This window comes from Sorex araneus, chromosome X, assembly GCF_027595985.1.
Source record: "Sorex araneus isolate mSorAra2 chromosome X, mSorAra2.pri, whole genome shotgun sequence".
In the NCBI taxonomy this organism is placed as follows: Eukaryota; Metazoa; Chordata; class Mammalia; order Eulipotyphla; family Soricidae; genus Sorex; species Sorex araneus.
Window position 1 is genome coordinate 174,642,540 of NC_073313.1, and position 22,412 is coordinate 174,664,951.

General features: G+C 38.6%; 1 protein-coding gene across 1 annotated transcript in view; it reads left to right on the forward strand.

Annotated features, from left to right (window-relative positions):
* The window catches only part of NCKAP5 (NCK associated protein 5), a 1,232,229-nt gene that overhangs the window by 611,916 nt on the left and 597,901 nt on the right, over nt 1-22,412 (forward strand). Inside the window, exon 5 of the mRNA XM_055122815.1 lies at nt 16,677-16,810. Within this exon, the coding sequence (XP_054978790.1) occupies nt 16,677-16,810 (134 nt within the window). The remainder of the gene's footprint in view (nt 1-16,676; nt 16,811-22,412) is intronic.

Genomic DNA, 22,412 nt, shown 5'->3' on the forward strand with positions numbered 1-22,412 from the left:
TTGCTTTGGAAAATATTAAGAGTTCCTGCATGGATTTAGTGGTGGATACTGTAGGATACAAATTTAGAAAATATAATCAGGATTCTTCAACAATATTGACACTTGTATTGTAGAAATGTCCCATTTTTAATTCATTCTGCAGTTAAACACTTCTCCATAACTGGGCAAGAGCCCTTTAAGTTTGTATGCTTATTTCCTAGCCTTAAACATCTATGGGATGTTTCCATTCTTTGAATTTCACATTTATTGCCAGGGACCACATTTTTTTGAAAGATTGGTTCTTTCAGTTGGGATGGAGATGCATGCTGAATGTAGATAATGGACCAAACATGATGACCTCTCAGTGTCTGTGTTGCAAGCTATAATGCCCAAAAATAGAGAGAGAGTATGGGGAATATTGTCTGCCTTAGAGGCAGGGGGAGGGTAGGAGAGGGGGGTATACCTGGGATATTGGTGGTGGGGAATGTGCACTGGTGGAGGGATGGGTCATTGTGAGATTGTAACCCAAACATGAAAGCTTGTAACTATCTCATGGTGATTCAATAAAATTTAAAAAAAAGAAAGATTTTTTTTATGATAAAAAGTAAAGTTAAATGAAGGCAGACACACTCTTATAAGAGTTGTGCTATTTTGAAGTTAGTAACTGCTTAATATAGTAATGCACAATATACCAAATGCTTTGTAACTACTAGAACGTTTGGAATTCCTCTTGGTCTAAGAGGTGAAACCTGTTGTTCAAAGCTCCTGATTGTGATGAATGATATATGTATGTAATGACCCACGTGATTTTTTTGACAATGGTAAGTAATGGCAGATAACATTCACTAATTGGGAACTTTTCTTTTTGGGTGGGGGCGATTACATGTTGAATCTCAATCTTAAAGATTATGGGAGTATTAACCTATGTAAAAACAAATATTCATGCAGTAATGTGTTGGCACTCTATACTGTAAAAATGAAGGAACCATTCCATAACATTTAAGGACTAGTGAAAAAAAAAAACTTCCTACATAGTTGCTTCTTAGAGAATGAGGAGTCAATTTTTTTGTGAGATAGCTTTTAAATATACATATATAATAATGGTGAAAATGTTTCGTGAACTTGTTAATTAATTGTTCATGTTCATATAGAACTTGGGGTTGAGTTTACATATCAAATTTTTATTCCAAAGGAATATATCTATAAATAAGAGTTTCACATATAAATCCAAAGGTCTAGATGTGATTCTGACTTTACCCCTTGAAAATTTGTTCTTCTCTCAACTACTTGGAAAGGGAGACAATAATGAGGCTTTCTGAATCCTATGTAATCATAGAGAGAGGGTGGCCATCACCCTGATGTTAGCATCTTTTTAGGGCCTCTGTTGGACTCTGTGATCTAAAATGCTTTTCTAATTATAAAGTCTGCTGTTTTCATTTGATTATAACACTGAAAGAAAAGGGACAGACTAATGTGTCCATGTAGAAACTGATAAGCATCTAAGCTGTGTTCAATCACATCTAAGACCTTGAGTAGAGACCAGTTCTCAATGAGAGAACCAAATTTTCAACCAAGAGTAGAAACAGAGGTGAAGCCAAGATTACAGAATGGGCACATGATATCACATTTTCTGATATTTATTTTGCACACTGGAAATGAGTCACCATGAACTGGTCATTTCCACTGTGAGTTGTCCCATACCCCAATATTTATCAGACCCTTTTGGTTATTAAAGTCTATGCGAGTGTTTTTCAATCAAGAGTCATTGTCCGCAGTGGACTTCCAGGATATTTCAAGGGATCCACAGGTGGAAATCACATGAAATATGGAGGCCAACAGCCGGACAGAGGATCCACAAGAAGGAAACAAAATCAGATTAGGTCTGTTTGAAAAAAAAATGCAACTTAGGTCTGCATTGATCAGATTTCCATGATGTTATTTGCACTGTAGACTGTTATATCTTCCACTTGTATTCCCTTGGTATAATTTCCCACCACTCAGAAGCTGAGACTGTCGCTGTAAGCTTCTCGTCCTATGTGACTAACCAAGAGTTAGATGCACTTCCAATAGGAGTACTTGCATTACCTTTGAGCCATATATTTTCCTGGTCTGTAGATGAACTGTGTTTACAACTTTCAATAATTTCTATATAAATGGCATTTAAATTTAACCTTACATCCTGAGATAACATAAATCCTAATTATTCAAAATAGAACATTTTCAATTTCTCCTTTCATAATTGTATGAAATGAAATATCAAAACATTGAACCAGAGCTAGTGATTAGCTCCAGATTTATCTTTAAAATATTACAGCTGACCTTTTAATGCAATGATAGCATGTGAATATTCACATTTGGTAACAAGCATAAGGCATACTGCTTTCAAATTTCAAATTTCTCATTTTGTCCAGTATTACAAAGTAAAGGAAGCTAAGGAAGCCAACTGTGTACACACACACACACACACACACACACACACACACACACACAGATATTCTCAAGGTCAATTGTTATTTTTAAAAAGTAGTCAGAGTATTCCAGAATTAAATGGGAAGTATGAAGCATTATGATGTCTTTAAAATGAATAAAAAGTATTTTTGAGAAATTAATGTTAATTATTGTGTTCCCAGAAGACTTTTCCCTGGCAGATTTAAAATGAAAACTCCACAAGTACCTTGCATAGTCCATTGTTGACATTATAATTATTCTCCTATTTGAGATGAGTGAATAATTATCATAGCAAATACTCTGATTTCTCATACATATAATTATACCTGTCATCAAAGAAAGATGTGAATATAAGGATTATGGTTGCAGATGAAAAACTATTAACCTGAATAGTTTTTTTCCTTCTTACAATTCTTTAACATCAGGTTGAATGAACACCAACAACAACCACGAAAAACAGTGAAATGTGCTATTGTAAAAAAATATGTGGAATTGCAAATACTTTTTGAGAAACCTCCTTCAAATTCTGAAAAACTTTTGACTTTATAGTTAAAGAGAGGAGTGAAAATATTAATATATGAAGCATTAAGTTTTGGATTATAATTTCTAAGCTATTGCAGGATGTTAAATGTAAATGGAAAGGAACATGACAAACAGGTTTGTAAATATCTATTCTGTTTTTTATTTGGCTATTATCTCTGTCTATGCATATATACTTTCCTGGTAACACTGGTTTATGAAAGTATAAATGTCAACAAGTTTTAAGGACACAATGCTACCATAATATGTCCATAACCAGGGTACGAATCATCATCTCTCTACTACAGAATTTAGAAATTTTTGCATCTGTACCTATCCCCCTGTGAAATCTCAGTTCTATCCTCAGTTCTGCTTACTTTCATTGAATATTATTTCTAACTTTGCTTTATTTTACTATTATTATTATTATTATTATTATTATTATTATTGCTTTTTGGGTCACACCTGGCAATGCACAGGGGTTACACTGGGTTTTGCACTCAGGAATTACTCCTGGCAGCTCTCAGGGGACCATATGGAGTGCTAGGAATCAAACCTGGATCTGCCAAGTGCAAGGCTAACGTCCTACCCACTGTGCTATCTCTCCAGCCCCCTGCTTCAATTTTTTATATGGCAAATTTAAGATAATTGTTATTTGTTTTCTCACTTTGATGTACCATATATGGTATTACTGAACCAAAGAAAATGTCATCAAGAAAATGAAGTCACTGATATAAACTTTGCGAACTTAGGATTGTCAGCCAACAATGGAAAATACAGTAGTTGGGGGTCAGGAGATTTAATTTAACTCAACAAGAATGTATTCAACACTTTTGGAATGTTCAGTGATATATTAATCATGTATGGAATTTCATTTAAAAAAAGCAAGAAAAAAAAGAGCCAGATATCACCTAGCATAGAAATAAGAGCACACCATTTTAAAAGATTTTGGATAATAATGTAAGCTTTAAAAAGTCAAGTTCAGGATCAGAGATGTGATTCTGGTAAACTGCGGGCCTTGTGTATGTAGCACTGTAGCACTATAGTCCCGTTGTTTATTGATTTGCTCAAACGGGCACCAGTAATGTCTCCATTGTGAGACTTGTTGTTACTGTTTTTGGCATATCGAATATGCCACAGGTAGCTTGCCAGACTCTGCCATGTGGGCAGGATACTCTCGGTCACTTGCCGGGCTCTCCCAGAGGGGTGGAGGAATCAAACCTGGTCAGCAGCGTGCATGGCAAACGCCCTACCCGCTGTGCTACATTGAAGGAAGGAAGGAAGGAAGGAAGGAAGGAAGGAAGGAAGGAAGGAAGGAAGGAAGGAAGGAGGGAGGGAGGGAGGGAGGGAGGGAGGGAGGGAGGGAGGGAGGGAGGGAGGGAGGGAGGGAGGGAGGGAGGGAGGGAAAGAAGGAGGGAAGGAGGAAAGGAGGGAAGGAGGGAAGGAGGGAAGAAGGGAAAGAGGGAAGGAGGGAGGGGAAGGAAGCTGAGCTCTTCCAGGGATGATCCCTGAGCTTAGTGCTAGGACGAAGCTCTGAATACCAAGTGTGACTCATTGCCCCTACCCACCCCCCAAAAATAAGAGAAAGAAAAGAAGTGGGAAAGGAAGAAAGAATAGTTGGAAGGGAAGAAGGGGGGAAGGATAGAAATACAGAGAAGAACATTAACATTTTATGGCAGAGAGCACACATTAGGTGGGAATCATATTGCGGGAAGCAGAGCACATATTTACCTCTGTAGTAAAAACAGGCCATGTGTCCCAATGTGGAGTTCTTCGGGTGACCTTCTAGGACCTATCTTGGCATTAAAATCACCAACAATGATCTTGTAGAAGGTGTGGTCTTCTTTATAGAACTTCTCCAGTCCCATGTAGAACCTCTCAATTTCTTCTTCATCATAGTTGGAAGTTGGTTCGTAGACAATGAAGATAGAAACTTCAGGCAGTGAGCCACATCTATTCAAGCGTAATCGTCCAATTCAGGTTGTTAGGTTTTCGAGTGAATCGATGCTCATGGCCAAGTTCATGTTGACAAGGAAACCAACACCACCAATGCCTCTGTTGTCACATGTTCCGAAGAACAATTCCTCTCCAGTGTCAAAGATGGCGTGATGTGATTGATGTCTCCTCGTTTTGGTCAGACCAATGCTGTCATACTTGATCCTCTGCGCTTGCACCATCAGGTCATCGATGGATGCTTCTGATGCTAGTGACCGTGCGTTGAAAGTACAGACAATCATCTTAGTCTATCTTCATTTTGGCAGTCTAGTTTGTCCCAATATTTTTTCAGCATCTCTTTGCTCATCTTTCTTAATGCTGCCGTATTGGGGGCTCTTTCGGTGACAGGTGAATGAGGCCAGTTGTTGTTATTGTTGTTGGCATATCGAATACTCGACGGGTAGCTTGCTAGGCTCTACCGTGCAGGCTCAATACTCTCGGTAGCTTGCTGGGCTCTCTGAGAGGGACTGAGGCTTTTAGGGCTGCCTCCAATCACCCTTAGAGGTGTTACCATGGTTTACACTAAATTTGAACCCTATCAAATATGGTATGGGAATAATAGGTATTAAGTGTTTTATGTTGTGTCAAACAGGGCATTCAAACTCAGTATATCAAAATCCTTCGAGAGCTGTATTGTGGATTCACCACCAGGGTCTCACCGTTCTACAAGGAAGTGATCATTGATGTAAAGAGAGGGGTGCGGCAAGGTGATACCATTTCACCAAAACTCTTCAGTGCTGCCCTTGAGAACATCATGCGACAACTGGAATGGGAAGAAATGGGAGTGAAGATAGACGGTCGGCAATTATATCACCTCCGTTTTGCTGATGACATCGTTCTCATAACGCCAAACATTAGCCAAGCGCACAAATGCTGGCCGACTTCTACCATGAGTGTGGAAAGGTCAGATTGCAGCTGAATCTCAACAAGACAATGTTTATGAAAAACGAAATGGTCCCTGAAGCTCCATTTGCTCTCAATGGAATGAATATCTCCAAATGCAGCAGCTATGTGTACCTTGGTCGAGAAATCAACATGAGGAACGACTTGGTGCCAGAACAGCGCAGGAGGAAGAGAGCAGCGTGGAATGCATTCAAGAGCATCAAAGAGGTGGTTAAGAAAATGAAGAACCTCCAATTCCGGGCACATCTTTTCAATTCCACTGTTCTTCCTGCACTAACATATGCCTCAGAGACCTGGGCCCTATGCAAGTAGGATGAGAATGCTATTAGGGTATCCCAAAGAGGAATTGAAAGAGCTATGCTGGGAATATCATGTCTCACTCAAGTGAGAGAAGGAATCTGGAGTTCTGACCTCCGTCGATGGTCAAAAATCAGGGATACTGTCTCGTTTGCCAAAGCATCAAAAATCAGATGGGCCGGTCATGTAATGCGATTCAGAGAGGACCGCTGACTAGAGCTGTTACTGACTGGATTCCACGGGACGTCAGAAGACCTCATGGCCACCCACCAACTAGATGGTCAGATTTCTTCGTCAAATCTCTGAATGAACGATTTGAGGCTCTTCCTGTTCCTGGAGCGAGCATGTATCATTGGGCTACACTAGCTTGCGACAGGGACAAATGGAGATGTTACTGGCGCCCGCTTGAGCAAATCGAAGATCAATGGGGCTACAAGTGATACAGGTAAAAACAGCTGACTTTCAAGATTTGAGTGCAGGAGAATGAAAGCTCTTGAAATGCTCTGTAAGAAGGATCATCATTTTTTAATTTTTTTTTCCTTTTTGGGTCACACCTGGCGATGCACAGGGGTTACTCCTGGCTCCGCACTCAGGAAACACCCCTGGCTCAGGGGACCATATGGGATGCTGGGAATCGAACCCAGGTCCGCTGCGTGCAAGGCAAACGCCCTACCCGCTATACTATTACTCCAGCCCCTAAAATATTTTTTAAAATTTTATTGAATCACCATGAGGTAGTTACAAGCTTTCATGTTTGGGTTACAATCTCACAATGATCAAACACCCATCCCTCCACCAGTGTACATTCCCCACCACCAATATACCGGGTATACCCCCCTTTCCCACCCTACCCTGCCTCTATGCCAGACAGTATTCCCCATATTTTCTCTCTACTTTTGGGCATTATAGCTTGCAATACAGACACTGAGAGGTCATTATGTTTGATCCATAATCTACATTCAGCATGCATCTCCCATCCCAACTGGCTCCTCCAGCCACCATTTTCTTAGTGATCCCTTCTCTATTCCATCCGCCTTCTCCCCTCCACTCATGAAGCAGCCTTCCAGCTATGGGGCAATCCTCCTGACCCTTGTATCTACTGTCCATGGGTGTCAGCCTCACTTCACCCTACACTCCACAAATGAGTGCAGTCCTCTATGTCTGTCCCTCTTCTTCTGACTCATTTCACTTAGCATGATACTCTCCATGTTTGTCCATTTATAAGCAAATTTCGTGACTTCATCTCTCCTAACAGCTTCATAGTATTCCATTGTGTAGATGCACCAAAGTTTCTTTAACCAGTCATCTGTTTTAGGGCACTCGAGTTGTTTCCATATTTTGGCTATTGTGAACAGTGCTGCAATGAATATGTAGGTACAGATGCCATTTCTACTGTGTTCTTTTGCATCCTCGGGATATATTCTCAGAAGTGGTATTGCAGAGTCATATGGGAGCTCAGTTTCTAGTTTTTGAAGGAATGTCCACATTGTTTTCCAGAAAGGCTGGACCACTCGGCATTTCCACCAGCAGTTAAGGTGCGTCCATTTTTCCCCACATCCACTCCAGCACTGGTTGCTTTTGTTCTTTTGAATGTGTGCCAGTCTCTGTGGTGTGAGATGATATCTCATTGTTGTTTTGATTTGTATCTCCCTGATGACTAGTGATGTGGAGCATTTTCTCATGTGCCTTTTGGCCATTTTTATTTCTTTTTTGAGGAATCTTCTGTTTATTTTTTCTCCCCATTTTTTGATGGGGTTGGAGGGTTTTTTTTATACAATTCTACAAGTGTCTTGTATTTCCTGGATATTAATCCCTTATCAGATGGGTATTTTTTAAATATTCTTTCCCATTCTGTGGGTTCTTTCTGTATTGTGGTCACTTTCTTTTAAAGTGCAGAAGCTTCTTAGTTTGATGTAATCCCATTTGTTTATGTTTGCTTCCACTTGCATGGTCAGTGCTGTGTCCTTAAAGATGCTTTTAGCTTCAATGTCATGGATAATTCTGCCTACCTTTTCTTCTGTGAACCTTAGAGATTGATGTCTGATATTGACGTCATTAGTCCACTTTGATCTGACTTTTATGCCTGGTATTAGACAGAGGTCAGAGTTCACTTTTTTGCCGGTAGCTATTCAGTTTTCCCAGCACCACTTGTTGAAGAGGCTTTCCTTGTTCCACTTTGCATTTCTAGAAGGATCATCATTATCATCATCATCATCCCATTGATCATCTAATTTCTCCAGTGGTCTCAATAATGTCTCCATTCATTTTAGTACTGAGATTTTTGAAGCCTCTCTTTACTTTTGGGCAGGAGTGGTAGCACAGTGGTAGGGCATTTGCCTTACACAAAGCCAACCTGGGTTCTATTCCTCTACCCCTCTCAGAGAGCCCAACAACCTCCAGAGAGTATTTAACCCATAAAGAAGGATCAATGGAAAAAATATAATGGCAAGGTTTGAAATGGAAAATCTAAATTATTTGAAGAAATGTACTCATTCTCCATTAAATGTTGTGGAGTAAAACCAGAAAGGAACAGGGTAGGCATACAATGGAGAAATTTAAACTAGGCTTATCATAGGTTGTGTCAGGACAGAAAAATGGTAGGAAAAACTATAGGAATTTAAATCACTCCCTGCCCTTATATGATATATAGTGTATCAATAGAACAGAAAGAATACTTAGTATTTCAATCAAGGAGGGGGGAACTTAATAAAATTAACTTATTAGAATCTATAAAACAGGTAGAATAATAACTATTTTTAATTAATATTACAAGATCGGAAGATCTGTTGTCAATCAAGAAAGACTGACTTCGTATAAGATTCTAATGGTCAAATAAATGAGGTTGTTTTCCATGAAATGTTGAGAAGTGAGTCTAAACAAATGAACTCAAGGAGAAGACTGGAGTAAGGGAAGGAATATGTCTTAATTAGAAATTAATTGACTCTGGATAGCAATCTTATGTACTTGGTTTATAATTTAATGTATTGCATTCCTTGATTGTCCCAATATAATTAGATATTCAAAGACTGAAAGAAATGAACAGTTTTCTGGGATGCTTATTAAAATAGGGAGCCAGAAAAAAGAAGCACATGGAAAGGCATTTTTCTACTCACAGAAACATTGATAATGAATGACAGTAATAAAAAAAAAAAAGAGAAATTGCTACTTTTCCCTATTAAAGTAGTCTTTCACTTTTGGAGTCTACCCTGAGGAAGAATTATCTTGCTCAAACATTGCATAGATTCTGTCATTCTTCTCATGATCCACTGAAACCCTCAAGTGTTTGAGAACCAAATTAAAACCAGTGCCTCTGGGGTCTCTGTTTTACCACTTCTTTCCCAGTTGTGCCATGTTATAGTTTAACAGCACTTTTTCTATTCTATACTATCCAATAAAACCTTGTCTTATCCTCTGAAATCTGCAACTTCACTCTCTCTATGTAACCTCAGCTCCAATCTTGATCCTCCTCCCCTCTTCCACCTTCTGACAAACCTTTGGTCTTGGATTACGAAATCTCAATTATCTTTTCAGTGATAAAGCTGAAGTTTGATCTGCCCATCTTTGTTTTCAGGGCATTTTCCCTATTAATCTTCCTTACTGACCTTCAGTTTATTCTCAGTGCCCTCTCTGATTTGCATATCTTTTATTGGATGTGGGTGAGCTACGCAGAATATATTAAGAAACTTCTTGATGTTTTTATTATCGGTCTTTCTGGCACATCTTTTATTATTTGTGCAGCTTCTGAAGAACCCATAGGAATGCAGTATGATTTCATTTGTGCCCAGAAGTTGGGGTAGTTACCAGTCACTATCACTTTCTGATATAATCTGTGTGATGACTCACCCCCAACTCTCTCTCTCTATATATATACTTTTTATATATATCTATATGTATATATAGATATCTATATCACTGTATCGATGTATCAATGTCATTCCATTATTCATAAATTTGCTCAAGCAGATGCCAGTAACTTTTCCATTCGTCCCTGTCATGTGGTAGTGTAGCCTGATGACATATTGGTTGCAGGGTAAGAGGAATGGAGACCGTCACTGATACTGTTTTGGCATATCGAGTACTCCACGGGTAGCTTGCCAAGCTCTGCTGTGCGGGTGGGATACTCTCGGTAGCTTGCCTCTGGCCTGTGCTCTGCCATCTGCAGAGGTTCCCAGAAACTCAGAAGTGAGCTGGGCTGGTCATTGATCATAGCCACCCGCTTGGAGTTGTGGTGGTGGTGGAGTCCGGGCGTGTGTGGTCCAATGCTGCACGTGCTCTGCAGCTCACTCCTGCAGAATGTTGAGGGGAGGCCCCTGGGGCTGCTGAGGGAAGCTGGGGCTTGCTCTGGGACTTGAGAAGGAGCCTGGGGGATTAGCAGCAGCATAACGGCATCGTACAGCGGACACTTGCCTTGCCTGCGGTCGACCTGGGCTCAGTACCTGGCACCTCATATGGCTAAGTTTGTGGTTTAGCTAGCTTTTTCTCCACCTCTTGAGATGAACACTTGGTCATCTGTCAGAAAGTATCATGGTGGCACCTGGCTCTCTGGGACCCGACCACGGGCAGGCTCTGGGCTGTGGGTATGCATCTCCTGCACAGCTGCACTGTCTGCTCCTTGTCCGAATGGGTGAGCGCCTTTGGCGGTGGCTGCCATAGCCCCATGTGATTGGGGGTGGGGTGTCTCATGAAGTCTGCTCTCTGGCTCTGAAGAGCCTCAGCTCTGAACTGCAGACTCACAACCCTGGGCCCTCATGTCTGAATGCAGGTCTGGGGGCCAGAGTGCCCAAAGTCAGGGTGCCATGCAGAATCCCATAGCTCTGTGTCTACCTTGCCAGTGACCTGTCCCTCTTACTGTTCTCCCTGGCCACTCTCTCATGTGGTGATGCATTTGCTGCTCTGAGTCATGATCCAGTGCTGGTGCGCTCCCACGAGTCACCTCTGTTCTCATATATGTGTGTGTGTGTGTGTGTGTGTGTCATAATATATAATGTATATATTATACATTGTATTTCTATAATGCTTCCCATTTTTTGAGTGTTTTGTCATTATAGTCATAATGTCACTGGTAATTATGCTTCTACTACACTCATCAGAAAAGGAAAGTTCTCCACCTTCCTTAGGTCTTTGACTAGAATTAAGAAAGCCTGCCTCATGAGCGGAGGGGAGAAGGCAGATGGAATAGAAGGGATCACTAAGAAAATGACCGCTGGAGGAATCACTCAGATGGAAGTTGTATGCCGAAATTAGATAATGGACCAAACATGATGACCTCTCAGTGTCTGTGTTGCAAGCCATAATGCCCAAAAGTAGAGAGTACGGGGAATATTATCTGTCATGGAGGCAGGGGGAGGGTGGGAAAGGAGGGGTATACCGGAGATATTGGTGGTGGGGAATGTGCACTGGTGGAGGGATGGGTGATCATTGTGTGATTGTAACCCATACATGAAATCTTGTAATTATCTCATGGTGATTCAATAAAATTAAAAAAAAAGAATTAAATTAGGAGGCAGAGATAATACAGGGTTTCTAGCACTTCTGTTGCATACACAGAATGGGATTCATATGGTCCCTCAAGCACCATCAGGCATGATTCCTGAGCACTGAGCCAGGAGTAAGCCCTGAACATAGCAGACTGTGGCCCCCCAGACCTCTCAAAAACAAACAAAAAGGATTTAAACTAATTTAATTGTGACTACATATACAAATTTTATTGAATTTTTCTATGTACAATAAAGATTTCACAAGAGAATGAGCGAAGTAACCAGAGCAGAAACTTTTGTACATTTTTACAAAAACAATGAATTTGTAACACTGAAGGATTGATCTATGAGTAATAAATGGTGAGGAAGTAACTATGCAGGTAAATGCAGGTAAGGATTGGTTTAAGATGGTTTGTCTTTCTTCATGAATCTCTAGTGATAAGAGGATTTCAACGATATGTGGTGACCTTTACTCTTCAGAACAGGGAAGGCTTCACTCATATAAGGGTTTTAATGAACTATTTCAGGAAAGGAAGGGGTGAGTCAGAACGACCTTTTTTGCACCTGATTTCTCCAGCTTCTTTGGTTTAAAGAATATGTTCAATATACCAAGGTGCCATATTTGGATCTAGTCATTCCTGAATCCCATGACTGTTGCTGTGGCTAATTTCATGAACACCTAATATCTAGGATTTGTAAAGGACCCGAGCAAGTTAGCAGGTTAGAGAGTGATTTTTTCACTAAAGTTTCATGACAAGGTAACAGAAGGATCAAAGTAATAAACCCTAAGACTACTAGTGCTATATGTATTCTCCACCAAAAATCATACATGAGCTGATAAAAATTGTAGAAATTAGATCAGTGTGCGATTTTCATACCATTTTAGTTTTAGTTATATAGCATTACTTAGCACTGTAGCACTGTCCTCCTGTTGTTCATCGATTTGCTTGAGTGGGCACCAGTAACGACTCCATTGTGAGACTTGTTACTGTTTTTGCATATCAAATATGCCAGATTAGCTTGCCAGTGTCTGTCATAGCATTACTTAATATAATTATATATTATTTATGTAAAATAAATTATATTACATTGAATTGTGAATATAATACTACCATGAATTTTTACTTGTAACTCAAGTTATAATAGGGAAAAATTATTAACTATAATCACGAGTAAAGAGAGGCTTCTAAAATCTCAGGGCTAGGATGAATGGAGATATTACTGAGACCGCTCAGGAAAACGACAATCAACGGGATTATGATGAACTATAATCAATAGCCATTCTATTCTATCTTTGTATCACAGTAACATATGTCATCCTATTATTCATCAATTTACTCGAGCGGGCACCAGTAATGTCTCCATTTGCCCCAGCCTTGAGATCTTAGCAGCCTCTCCTTATTCTTCTTTCCCAACCATTGAGGGCTCTTTCAGGGTCAAGGGAATGAGACCTGTTATTGTTACTGTTTTTGGCATATTGGATATGCTACGGGGAGCTTGTAAGGCTCTGCTGTGAGGTGGAATACTCTGTAGCTTGCTGGACTCTTTGAGAGGCATATATATATATATATACTTATACATATACATATACATATATATATGTATACACATATATATATATCCCTCTATGATTTTATGGAAAATGTATAGGGAGTGTCTTATGATGTGGGAATATGTTCACTCATGTGTGAGGGTAGCTGATGAAAAGTTTATCTGGTGCAGGCAGGAGGTGGTTTATGAGTGTGACCCCTGAGTGGCTGGAGAGGGAGGGAAAGCAGCCAGAGGATCTCTGCTCTCGGGTCCCATGGAGCCCAGAGTTCAAGGTCATAAAGTTCCTCATTACCTGGGTTTTGTGGGACTTCATCCATGTGTGAAGCTAAGCCCGAGTGTGTGGAAAGTGGCCTGGAGCATTGCGGCAGTTGGGTAGTGGAGGTCGCTGCCGCAGCTGGATCCCTTGCGGTAGGGAGGTCTCTCACCCACCCTCTCAGAGGTCCCCCAAGTGGAAACAGCTTCTGGCGCAGAGTCCGGTGGCATGGCTATGGGAGCCTCAATTTATGCTCCTTTCCAGGAGAAGCAGCCGTGAGTTCCATGAGTTCTATCTTTGTATGACTAATAATTTGTAATAATCATTTTCGAAATGCCAAGTTTTCATTTTATTATGCTGTTTTACTATAGGATCCTGAAAATACTTCTCGAATAATGTTAAATGTATCCCTTTGCTAATTATCAAAACAATACATAATTTTTTGCTTAAGAACTTTAATTGTATGGGTAATTCACCTATAGCACTTCTTTTTTAGAGTTTAATTCTAGGATTGAAGATATTTTTAAGTGCCCATCTGTCTTTTTAACCTTGAAAATTTTTCTCCTTCCCTGCCATTTTTTATTGTTCAAACTCCTCTTACTTTCCTCCCTTCATTTTTAAATATTGAACTCTGAATCTTTGTTATTAGAATAAAAGCTTTTCCTTTCTTGGGTGATGTTATCAGCACTGCAAATGTATAAAGGGAACTTCAATCTAAGCATCTTAGAAGCTGATTCTGATTCTTCTGTTACAGCTAATAGTACAACTTTAACAAAATCAATTTCATAGTTCCTTATCTCTTCTTCTGCTTCTAGGATAACTGTATCTTTCATAAATAATAGGGATATTGAATTTAAGGAGTCTTACAGGGAAATGTATATTGCAACTTATGTAAAAATCAAATAAAGCTATAATTAGATATAATAAGTATAGCTTAATTTAATAGCATTTTATATTAGCTTGTTTAATTGTTTAATAGAGTTTTTCTATCACACCCATTTTCTTAAAACATAATATTTGAATTTGGGTGCTGGTTAATTTTAGTTTGTAAATTTCTGAAGAAAAATGTCACATTACAGTTGTTGATTCTCAAAAGATTAAAAGAGGATTAGGCTGGTTCTGCTGTATAATCTTAAAATGTTCTAGTAAGAGTTCAGTGTTGATTGGTGAACACTTGATTGTCTGGTATAAATTAATAAGCACATAAAAAAAACTTAAATCTGTTTTGCAGCCTTATTTTCTTTCTTCTCCAAAGCTGATGGAAAGTAACAGAATAGCATTTTGGTTTTAATTTTATTTTTTACAAATTCTACTGGGGTGGGGCTGGAGTGATAGCACAGCGGGTAGGGTGTTTTCCTTGCATGCGGCCGACCCGGGTTTGAATCCCAGCATCCCATATGGTCCCCTGAGCACTGCCAGGGGTGGTTCCTGAGTGCACGGCCAGGAGTAATCCCTGTGCATCGCTGGGTGTGACCCAAAAAGAAATAAAAATCCGACAAATTCTGCTGGGGTAACTTTGGAGGCTGAAAATGAGCCATTAAAGGCTTCTGGACAGAGAGGCACAAACATGACAGCAAACATCAGATTTGGGAATCATCAAGCTAATATATTCCTGATATTACTATGTATTAAAATGTTCCACAAGTGTGCATACACTCTATATATACCCTTGATCTCAGGTAGATGTTCTTCTAGTTGGAAAATTGTGATAATTTATATAAAAATAATATATAAAAAGTATGACCCAGTGGATGATTAAGATGGGATAGACTGGTGGAAATCAGGGGAAGGAGAGAATGATGACAGAATATGAAAAAAGTTTTAGAGGATATTGTTAAAATTTGAGTTGGAAAATAGAAATAGAGAGGGCTATAATAGAAAGAATCTTAGAATTAAGTAGTGATAACCCAGAGGGCATTTTATGTAGAATAATATGAGTAAATGATATAGAATCAAAAGATACGTAAGTATTTTGGAAGAATTTGCTTTTTGTTTGTTTGTTTTGTTTTGGGATCACACCTGGTGATGCTCAGGGGTTCCTTCTAGCTCTATACTCTGGGATCATTCCTGGCAGTCTTCTGGGAACCACATTGGATGTTGGGAATTGAAACCAGAACTGCTATATGGAAGGCAAGCTCTCCACCTGCTATATTATCTCTCCTGAACTTTTTTTCTTAAATCTTAGTGTAATGTTTCCTTCTTGGCCCTCAGGAAAATTTCCCCCTGCTGAAATAGAACTGGGAAATTTTATCTTTACTATGGTCTCCTGAGACTATGCTCTATGCAATGGGTGTGGTTTAATTTTGATAAATTATAATACAGAGTCATAGGGTCTGGTTTATTTGGAAAGACGAGAACCCTCTTTTCTCTTTAAGAATTCAGGTCTAGAAAAAAATAGGTCCTTTATAATCAAGCATTTAGTCTTTGGTTTCCATCTAGAAAACATATATCTGTATTTAGTAATGACCATAACTACAACAAATATAACATATCAAAAACAAATCAGTAAGAACAAAACAAAAACAGTATCAGCGTGGGTGAGTCAATGATACAGAGTGATCTGAGTTTCTGTGCTCTATCCTGTTTGGAGAATGAGGTTTTGCTGAGCCATCTATTTTGGGTCATCTAACTTCTCTATTAAAACCTACTGATGAGACAAACTAGTTTTCTGGGATTATAAATATAATTGGTTTAGCTTACTTTTATCTGTGAAGACCTAATTGGACAAAATAAAAACTAATTATTTAATCTTATTCTCTTGAGTTTCATGGTCTAATTAACTTGAAATGCCTGTTCCTTCTATAAAAAGCCAGTAATGTTCCTCTTAAAACATATAACAGAGATTGAAGAGATGAAGTAATTCTGAAAAGGCACTAATGATCTTGCTCATTGTTACTTGAGTTATTATGAACTTATTAGAATGATTGGGTCATAGTTCTTCATATCTGCACAGAAGGCCACCTGGTTTAGAAAATTATCAAAACATTAAAGTCAAATCAGTCAGGATCTAAGAACTTGTAGCCTTCTGCATTTTATGACACATTAATTGGATGTCTTTGATCTTTGACTTCTTTGTCTATAATAAGAGGTTAATATAGCAGACTCTATTGATGGGTTTGTAATAGGATCTATCTATCTATCTATCATCTATATCTGTGTATGTGTGTGTAGAGATAAAGCATTTAGTAACCAACAATTATTTTATTCAGATAAAAAAAGCAATCTAAAAGTCACTGTCTGTGTACCTTTTATAGCATGAGAAGCTGATACATGATTTGGAAGAGGAGAGACACTTACGTCTTCAGAGTGAGAAGCGTTTGCAGGAGATGACATTGGAATCTGAGTGCAACAGAATTCAGATGCGTGGCCTGCAGCAGCAATTCTCCAGGTATTGTCTACACAGAGCATTTTACTTCCTATGCATGTGTCCCTGTACCAGTAACACTTTTTAATTTCCATTATGCAAATTTATGTTGCATTTGAGAGGAAATATTCCAGCCATCAATCTCGTTTCTTCTGAGTCCACCCATCATAATGCATTTGGACTTACTTATTTTCTAAAATGTTCCATTTCTACCTCACATACTTCGGCTTTATTGAAGTTTGTTGTCTTTACTTCCCCGATGATTTTCCAAGGAGTCTTCCAGTGAGATGTGTGGCTTTATGATCTGTAAGCACACCCTGTGAAAGACCTGCTAAAGGATGAAATTTCACTGGTCATCAAAATCTCATTTTAATGTAGAAAGAGAGTGTGAATCTAATCAGACTGTCAGCATTTATTCAATACTGGGAGGAAACATTTAGGAGTAGTAAAAAAATTATTCTAAAGAAATCAATGACTTTTTTTTTTCCTTTTAAAAAGATATAACTTGAAGTTTAAAGGAGGTCTGAAAAAAATAGCTCTTTTTACATTTCATTCGAGTGCAATAAGAATATTTCAGCTTCAAATTACAGTTAAAATGGGGCCGGGTCAAAGTTCAGCCAACACAGTTAAAATCTACTAATTTTCATATAGAAGCACAAACTTGAATAACTATATTCCTGGACCAATATTAGCACCCTATAAGGGACAATATGCTTTTATTTCTCTATCTTGCTTCACATTTATAAATTTTTTGTTATATTTATGCCTCATAAGACTGTCTAAAACAGAATAAAATTTGAGATATAGCCCTAAAATTTTCATCAGGAAAATGTCTCTATTGTTGAGGTTTGAAGAACTGTATGATAAGTGATAAAAAATATAGTGCTTGGTTATGAGGCTAGGATAATAGTGATTTAATTTCCAGTTGTGTTACAGGAAGAGATCACCATTGAGTCTCCAGATTATTAATCTCATTGTAGCTCATATTGCCAATGCTTATGTCTTTAATTTAGAGGCTTTATGGAAGAACAAGTTTGGAATGATGGATGAACCATCTTTGCTCAGTGTCAAATTTCACATCCTTTTCAGTTTTTCAAGTCTGTGATTATATGCAGATGCTACAGAAATGTACCTGGTGCATTATTTTTATTTGTTTTCTTTGTTTTTCATCTTTGGTCACACCCACAGGTGCTCAGGGATTACTCCTGGCTCTGTGTTCTAGAATCATTCCTGGTATGGCTCTGAGGATCATGTGAGATACTGGGAATCAAACCTAGGTTGGCCACATGCAAGGCAAGCTCCATACATCTCCTCTACTATTTCCCCCAAACACTTAATTGATACTTTTACAAATTCTTGCTCCACTCTTCACAGGTGATTTGCTAAATAGTCTATGCTGTGTTTTTCCTTTGGTGATGGCAACTCTTCATTTTATGTGTCCTAACTTGAAAGAATAGATTCCCCATCTACCTCTGAAGAATTAAACAAGCATTGCCTTGTACTGCTTGCCATGTTGATGATTTGGAAAAGGAGGCATACTTTGCTCTCCTTGCACTTTTTAATTGAGATGTCTCTATATTCAAGTTATTGATTTACAGAGCATGAGACATATGGCTCAGTAAATTATTTTCATATGCTGCCAGGTCATCTACTGTAAATCAACTGACAACCTCATACAGATTTGAGTTATACAAGAGCCAATGCTGAATGATAGAATAAAGTAGGCATGTATAAAATTAATAGTGGTTGGTGTTATATATTGTTTTTGTGAAGGTGTCTTCTTCTAATGTAATCAGTTTTCTTATTAAAACTTCCTTAAAACTAAAAAGTTAAATCCAGTTCAAACCAGACAACTCATGTAGATAAGCAAATGATAGGGATAAATGCCTATTTAACAGATAAGATAATCACAATAATTTAAGTACAGCCAACTAAACCATTTCTGGTAACCTTTCACATTTTAAGCTTTGGTTTCTAAGATATTTTTAGTTATGCTTATTTAAACCATCTTGTTACTACAATTTGCATGGTACAGTCCCCCTGGTCAGCATTTAAATACTCACACAAGTAATTTCTCTAGTTCAAATTATTATGCTGAATTTAAAATGTTTGCATTAAGTGCTAATGCAAGAGAAATAATGTAGGGGTTAAGTCATTTGCTTTGCATGTAGTTGACCCTGGTTCCGTCCCTTGTGGGGGTCCTGTCCTGTCCAGCAGGGAGGACCCTTCATGGGGCTAAGGAGGGGACGCAGCTGAATGAACAGACACAGAGCCAGAAGGAGGAGGAGGAGGAGGAGGAGAGAGAGAGAGTTTATTTTACTTCAGTTACAATACTATACCTCTCTGCTGGAAGGAGGTGGTATACTATGCATACTTGGACCCCCATATGAACAGTAGTAAAATGCAGGTCAGGCATGGGTGTTGGCTAGTGAGAAACAAATGGCGAAATGATAAGATCAGTAAGGTCAGCAGTGGCATCCTTGTTACATGAATCCCAAGTAAGCCTCCACTTGACTAAAAAATATGAGCCAGGCTTGTACAATGGCTCCCTACAGTCCCTTGCATACCATATGATCCCCTCAGCACTTTCAGGAATGAGTCATGAGCAAAGAACTAGGAATAATCTCTCATTGTTGTCCAGTATCCCATGCCCCAGGAAAGTAGTCGTGTCGCACCGTTGCACTGTCTTAGCACTGTCGTCCTGTTGTTCATCAATTTTCTCAAGTGGGCACCAGTAACGTCACCATTTTAGACTTGTTGTTACTGTTTTTAGCATATCGGGTATGCCACGGGTAGCTTACCAGGCTCTGCCGTGCAGGCTCGATACTCTAGGTAGCTTGCCGGGCTCTCCGAGAGGGGCAGAGGAATCAAACACTGTCGGCCACGTGAAAGGCGAACGCCTTACCATTGTGCTATCACTCCAGCCCAGATAAAGATCAAAGAAACTATAAATAAAAATAAATCTTAGAGCACTATTTCTTCTTCTCTGTGTTCAAAATTAAGCATTTTTAACATTTTTTAATCATATATGAAATGGGAATTTTGGTCCATGCCTAAATGAAACAAATAAAATAGAAAGAACTCCAATGCTGCAAATCCATAGACACATCTATCATATCTTTATTTTTCTTTCTAACACCACTTTCATGAATTGGACTTAGAACGTAGGATACCAAGTCAGGGACTGTTTGGTGGAAAGTTTTTCCAGCATATTTGATGGTGTTGTAGTTCTAGTGCCTCTGTACAGAAGTTAAGGAGATTCTTGGTCTCAGATTCAAGGATGAGGCAAGGCATTGGATGGGAAAGTGAATAATGGACTGAGAAGCCAAAGCAATTAGATATATGTGGAGAGTAGAGTTCTGGTGTCAGAATGAGTGATTCAAGGTAATTAGTCTGGAGCTTGATGTTATGGGTTTTCACCTAGGTGATAAGCCTTCTGACTTAAAGGCACTGACAAACGTTAGAGTTTCTGATTATCTGTGGTAATGAGTGATGGGAACACTTAGGTAATAAAATCTATAAAAAACATTTGAATGTGCAGTTTTCTTTTCTTACCTCAAAACCTTCATCCATAATTCTTTCCCTCCTTTGATCTTTGGGTAGTGCATAATGATCAGAAATGGTCCAGATTTGGACAATAAGAAAACATAGAAGGGACCACAGCTTACAGCACGAACAGTTAGCTCATAAATCTACCCTGGGAGTGAATCAGAAACCATAACAAATCAACTCAGATAATTTGAAGAAGAAGAAAGGATGCTTCTTTTATATTTTAATTTTCACTTCATTTTCAAATCATTTCATGATTTCAGTGATTCTTTCTTGCTATTATAGTCTAGGTAATATGTTGACACTATTATTGACATTTATGATGTTAATGTGCCCATTATCTACACCTCATCACCACCAGTGCCTAAGACCCTCTACCAATGACTTAATGTTATTTTTAATCCACCCCATCATGCCCTCTCCCTTCTCCCCAACACCTTGGTTGGTAGTCTCAGTAATCCATGACTAACGGTCTGTCATTGTTGTTGATAAGTCCCACATTTTCATATTTTATATAATACACACTGTGGCGTATTCGATATGCAAAAAACAGTAACAACAATGGAGATGTTACTGGTGCCTGATTGAGCAAATCGATGAACAACAGAACGAATGTGCTATAGTGCTACACGTAAGTGGAGTCATCTGACATTTGTCCTCCCTCTGACTTACTTTGTTTGGCATGAAGCCCCAGTTCCATCCAACTTGCAGCAAAGTGGGAGATTGTCTCTTTTCTTTTTTTTTTCTTTTTTCTTTTTAATTTTTATTTATTTATTTATTTATTTATTTATTTATTTATTTATTTATCACCATGTGGAAAGTTACAACGTTTTCAGGTTTAAGTCTCGGTTATACAATACTCGAACACCCATTCCTTCACCAGTGCACATATTCCACCACCAAGAATCACAGTATAGCTCCACCCCACCCCCCCCACCCCTAGCCCCCCCCACTAGCCCCCCACCCCGCCTGTGTAACTGATAAATTTCACTTTACTTTCACTTTGATTACATTCAATATTTCAACAAAACTCACTATTATTGTTTGGAGTTTCTCCCCCCTAAAGTCGGACCTGCTGAAAGGATGTCTCTTTTTCTTATAGCTCCATATATTTCATTATATATATATATGTATATATATATATATATATATATATATATATATATATATATATATATATATGGCTAGAGCGATAGCCCAGCGGGTAGGGCATTTGCCTTGCATGCGGCCGACCCGGGTTCGATTCCCAGCATCCCATATGGTCCCCTGAGCACCGCCAGAAGTGATTCCTGAGTGCAGAACCAGGGGTAACCCCTGAGTATTGCCGGGTGTGGCCGCCCCCCCAAAAAAAAAGAAAAAATATATAACCGCAGCTTTTTTATATACATTTATCTGTCATTGGCCATTTGTGTTATATCCATATCCTAGATATTGTACTGCATTGAGCATAAGTATGCATATATCTTGTATTATAAATACTTTTGTTTTTTTATGAATAGCTGGTGAGAAGTGGGATACTGTTTCATATGAAAACTCTTTTTAATAATTTTTGAGGAATCTCCATATTGTTTTCCATAAAGGCTATACCAGAGAATGTTCATACCAACAGTGATGAGTGTCCCTTTTTTCCCAAATCTCTGACAATGCTAGTTGCTTTCTAACTTTATTATAAATGCCATTCTTATCAGTGTGAGATGATTTTCCACTATTGTTTTTATTTTTATTTACTAAAGTATAAGTAATAACACAGAGTTTTTCATATCCATGCTGGCCGGGTGTCCCCTTAGGAAAGCATCTGTTAGTCTCTTCTCCCATTTTTGATGGGGCTGTTGCTGTTTTTTGTTTTGAGATTTGTGTATGTTGGATATTAGCCCTTTATTTGATGTGTTGAGTGCAAATAGTTATGACATTCAGTAGTGTATTTTTGTTTTGGCTTGAGTTTTATGAAAAAAGAATTAAGTTCTTCTCCCAAACACAAACAATTTAGTTAAACTTTACATATGTAAACTCTAAAGTAGTTGTGTGAGGCAGATAATAGTATAAGAATTGCCCTTTCATTGACTTATTGTTTGTCAAA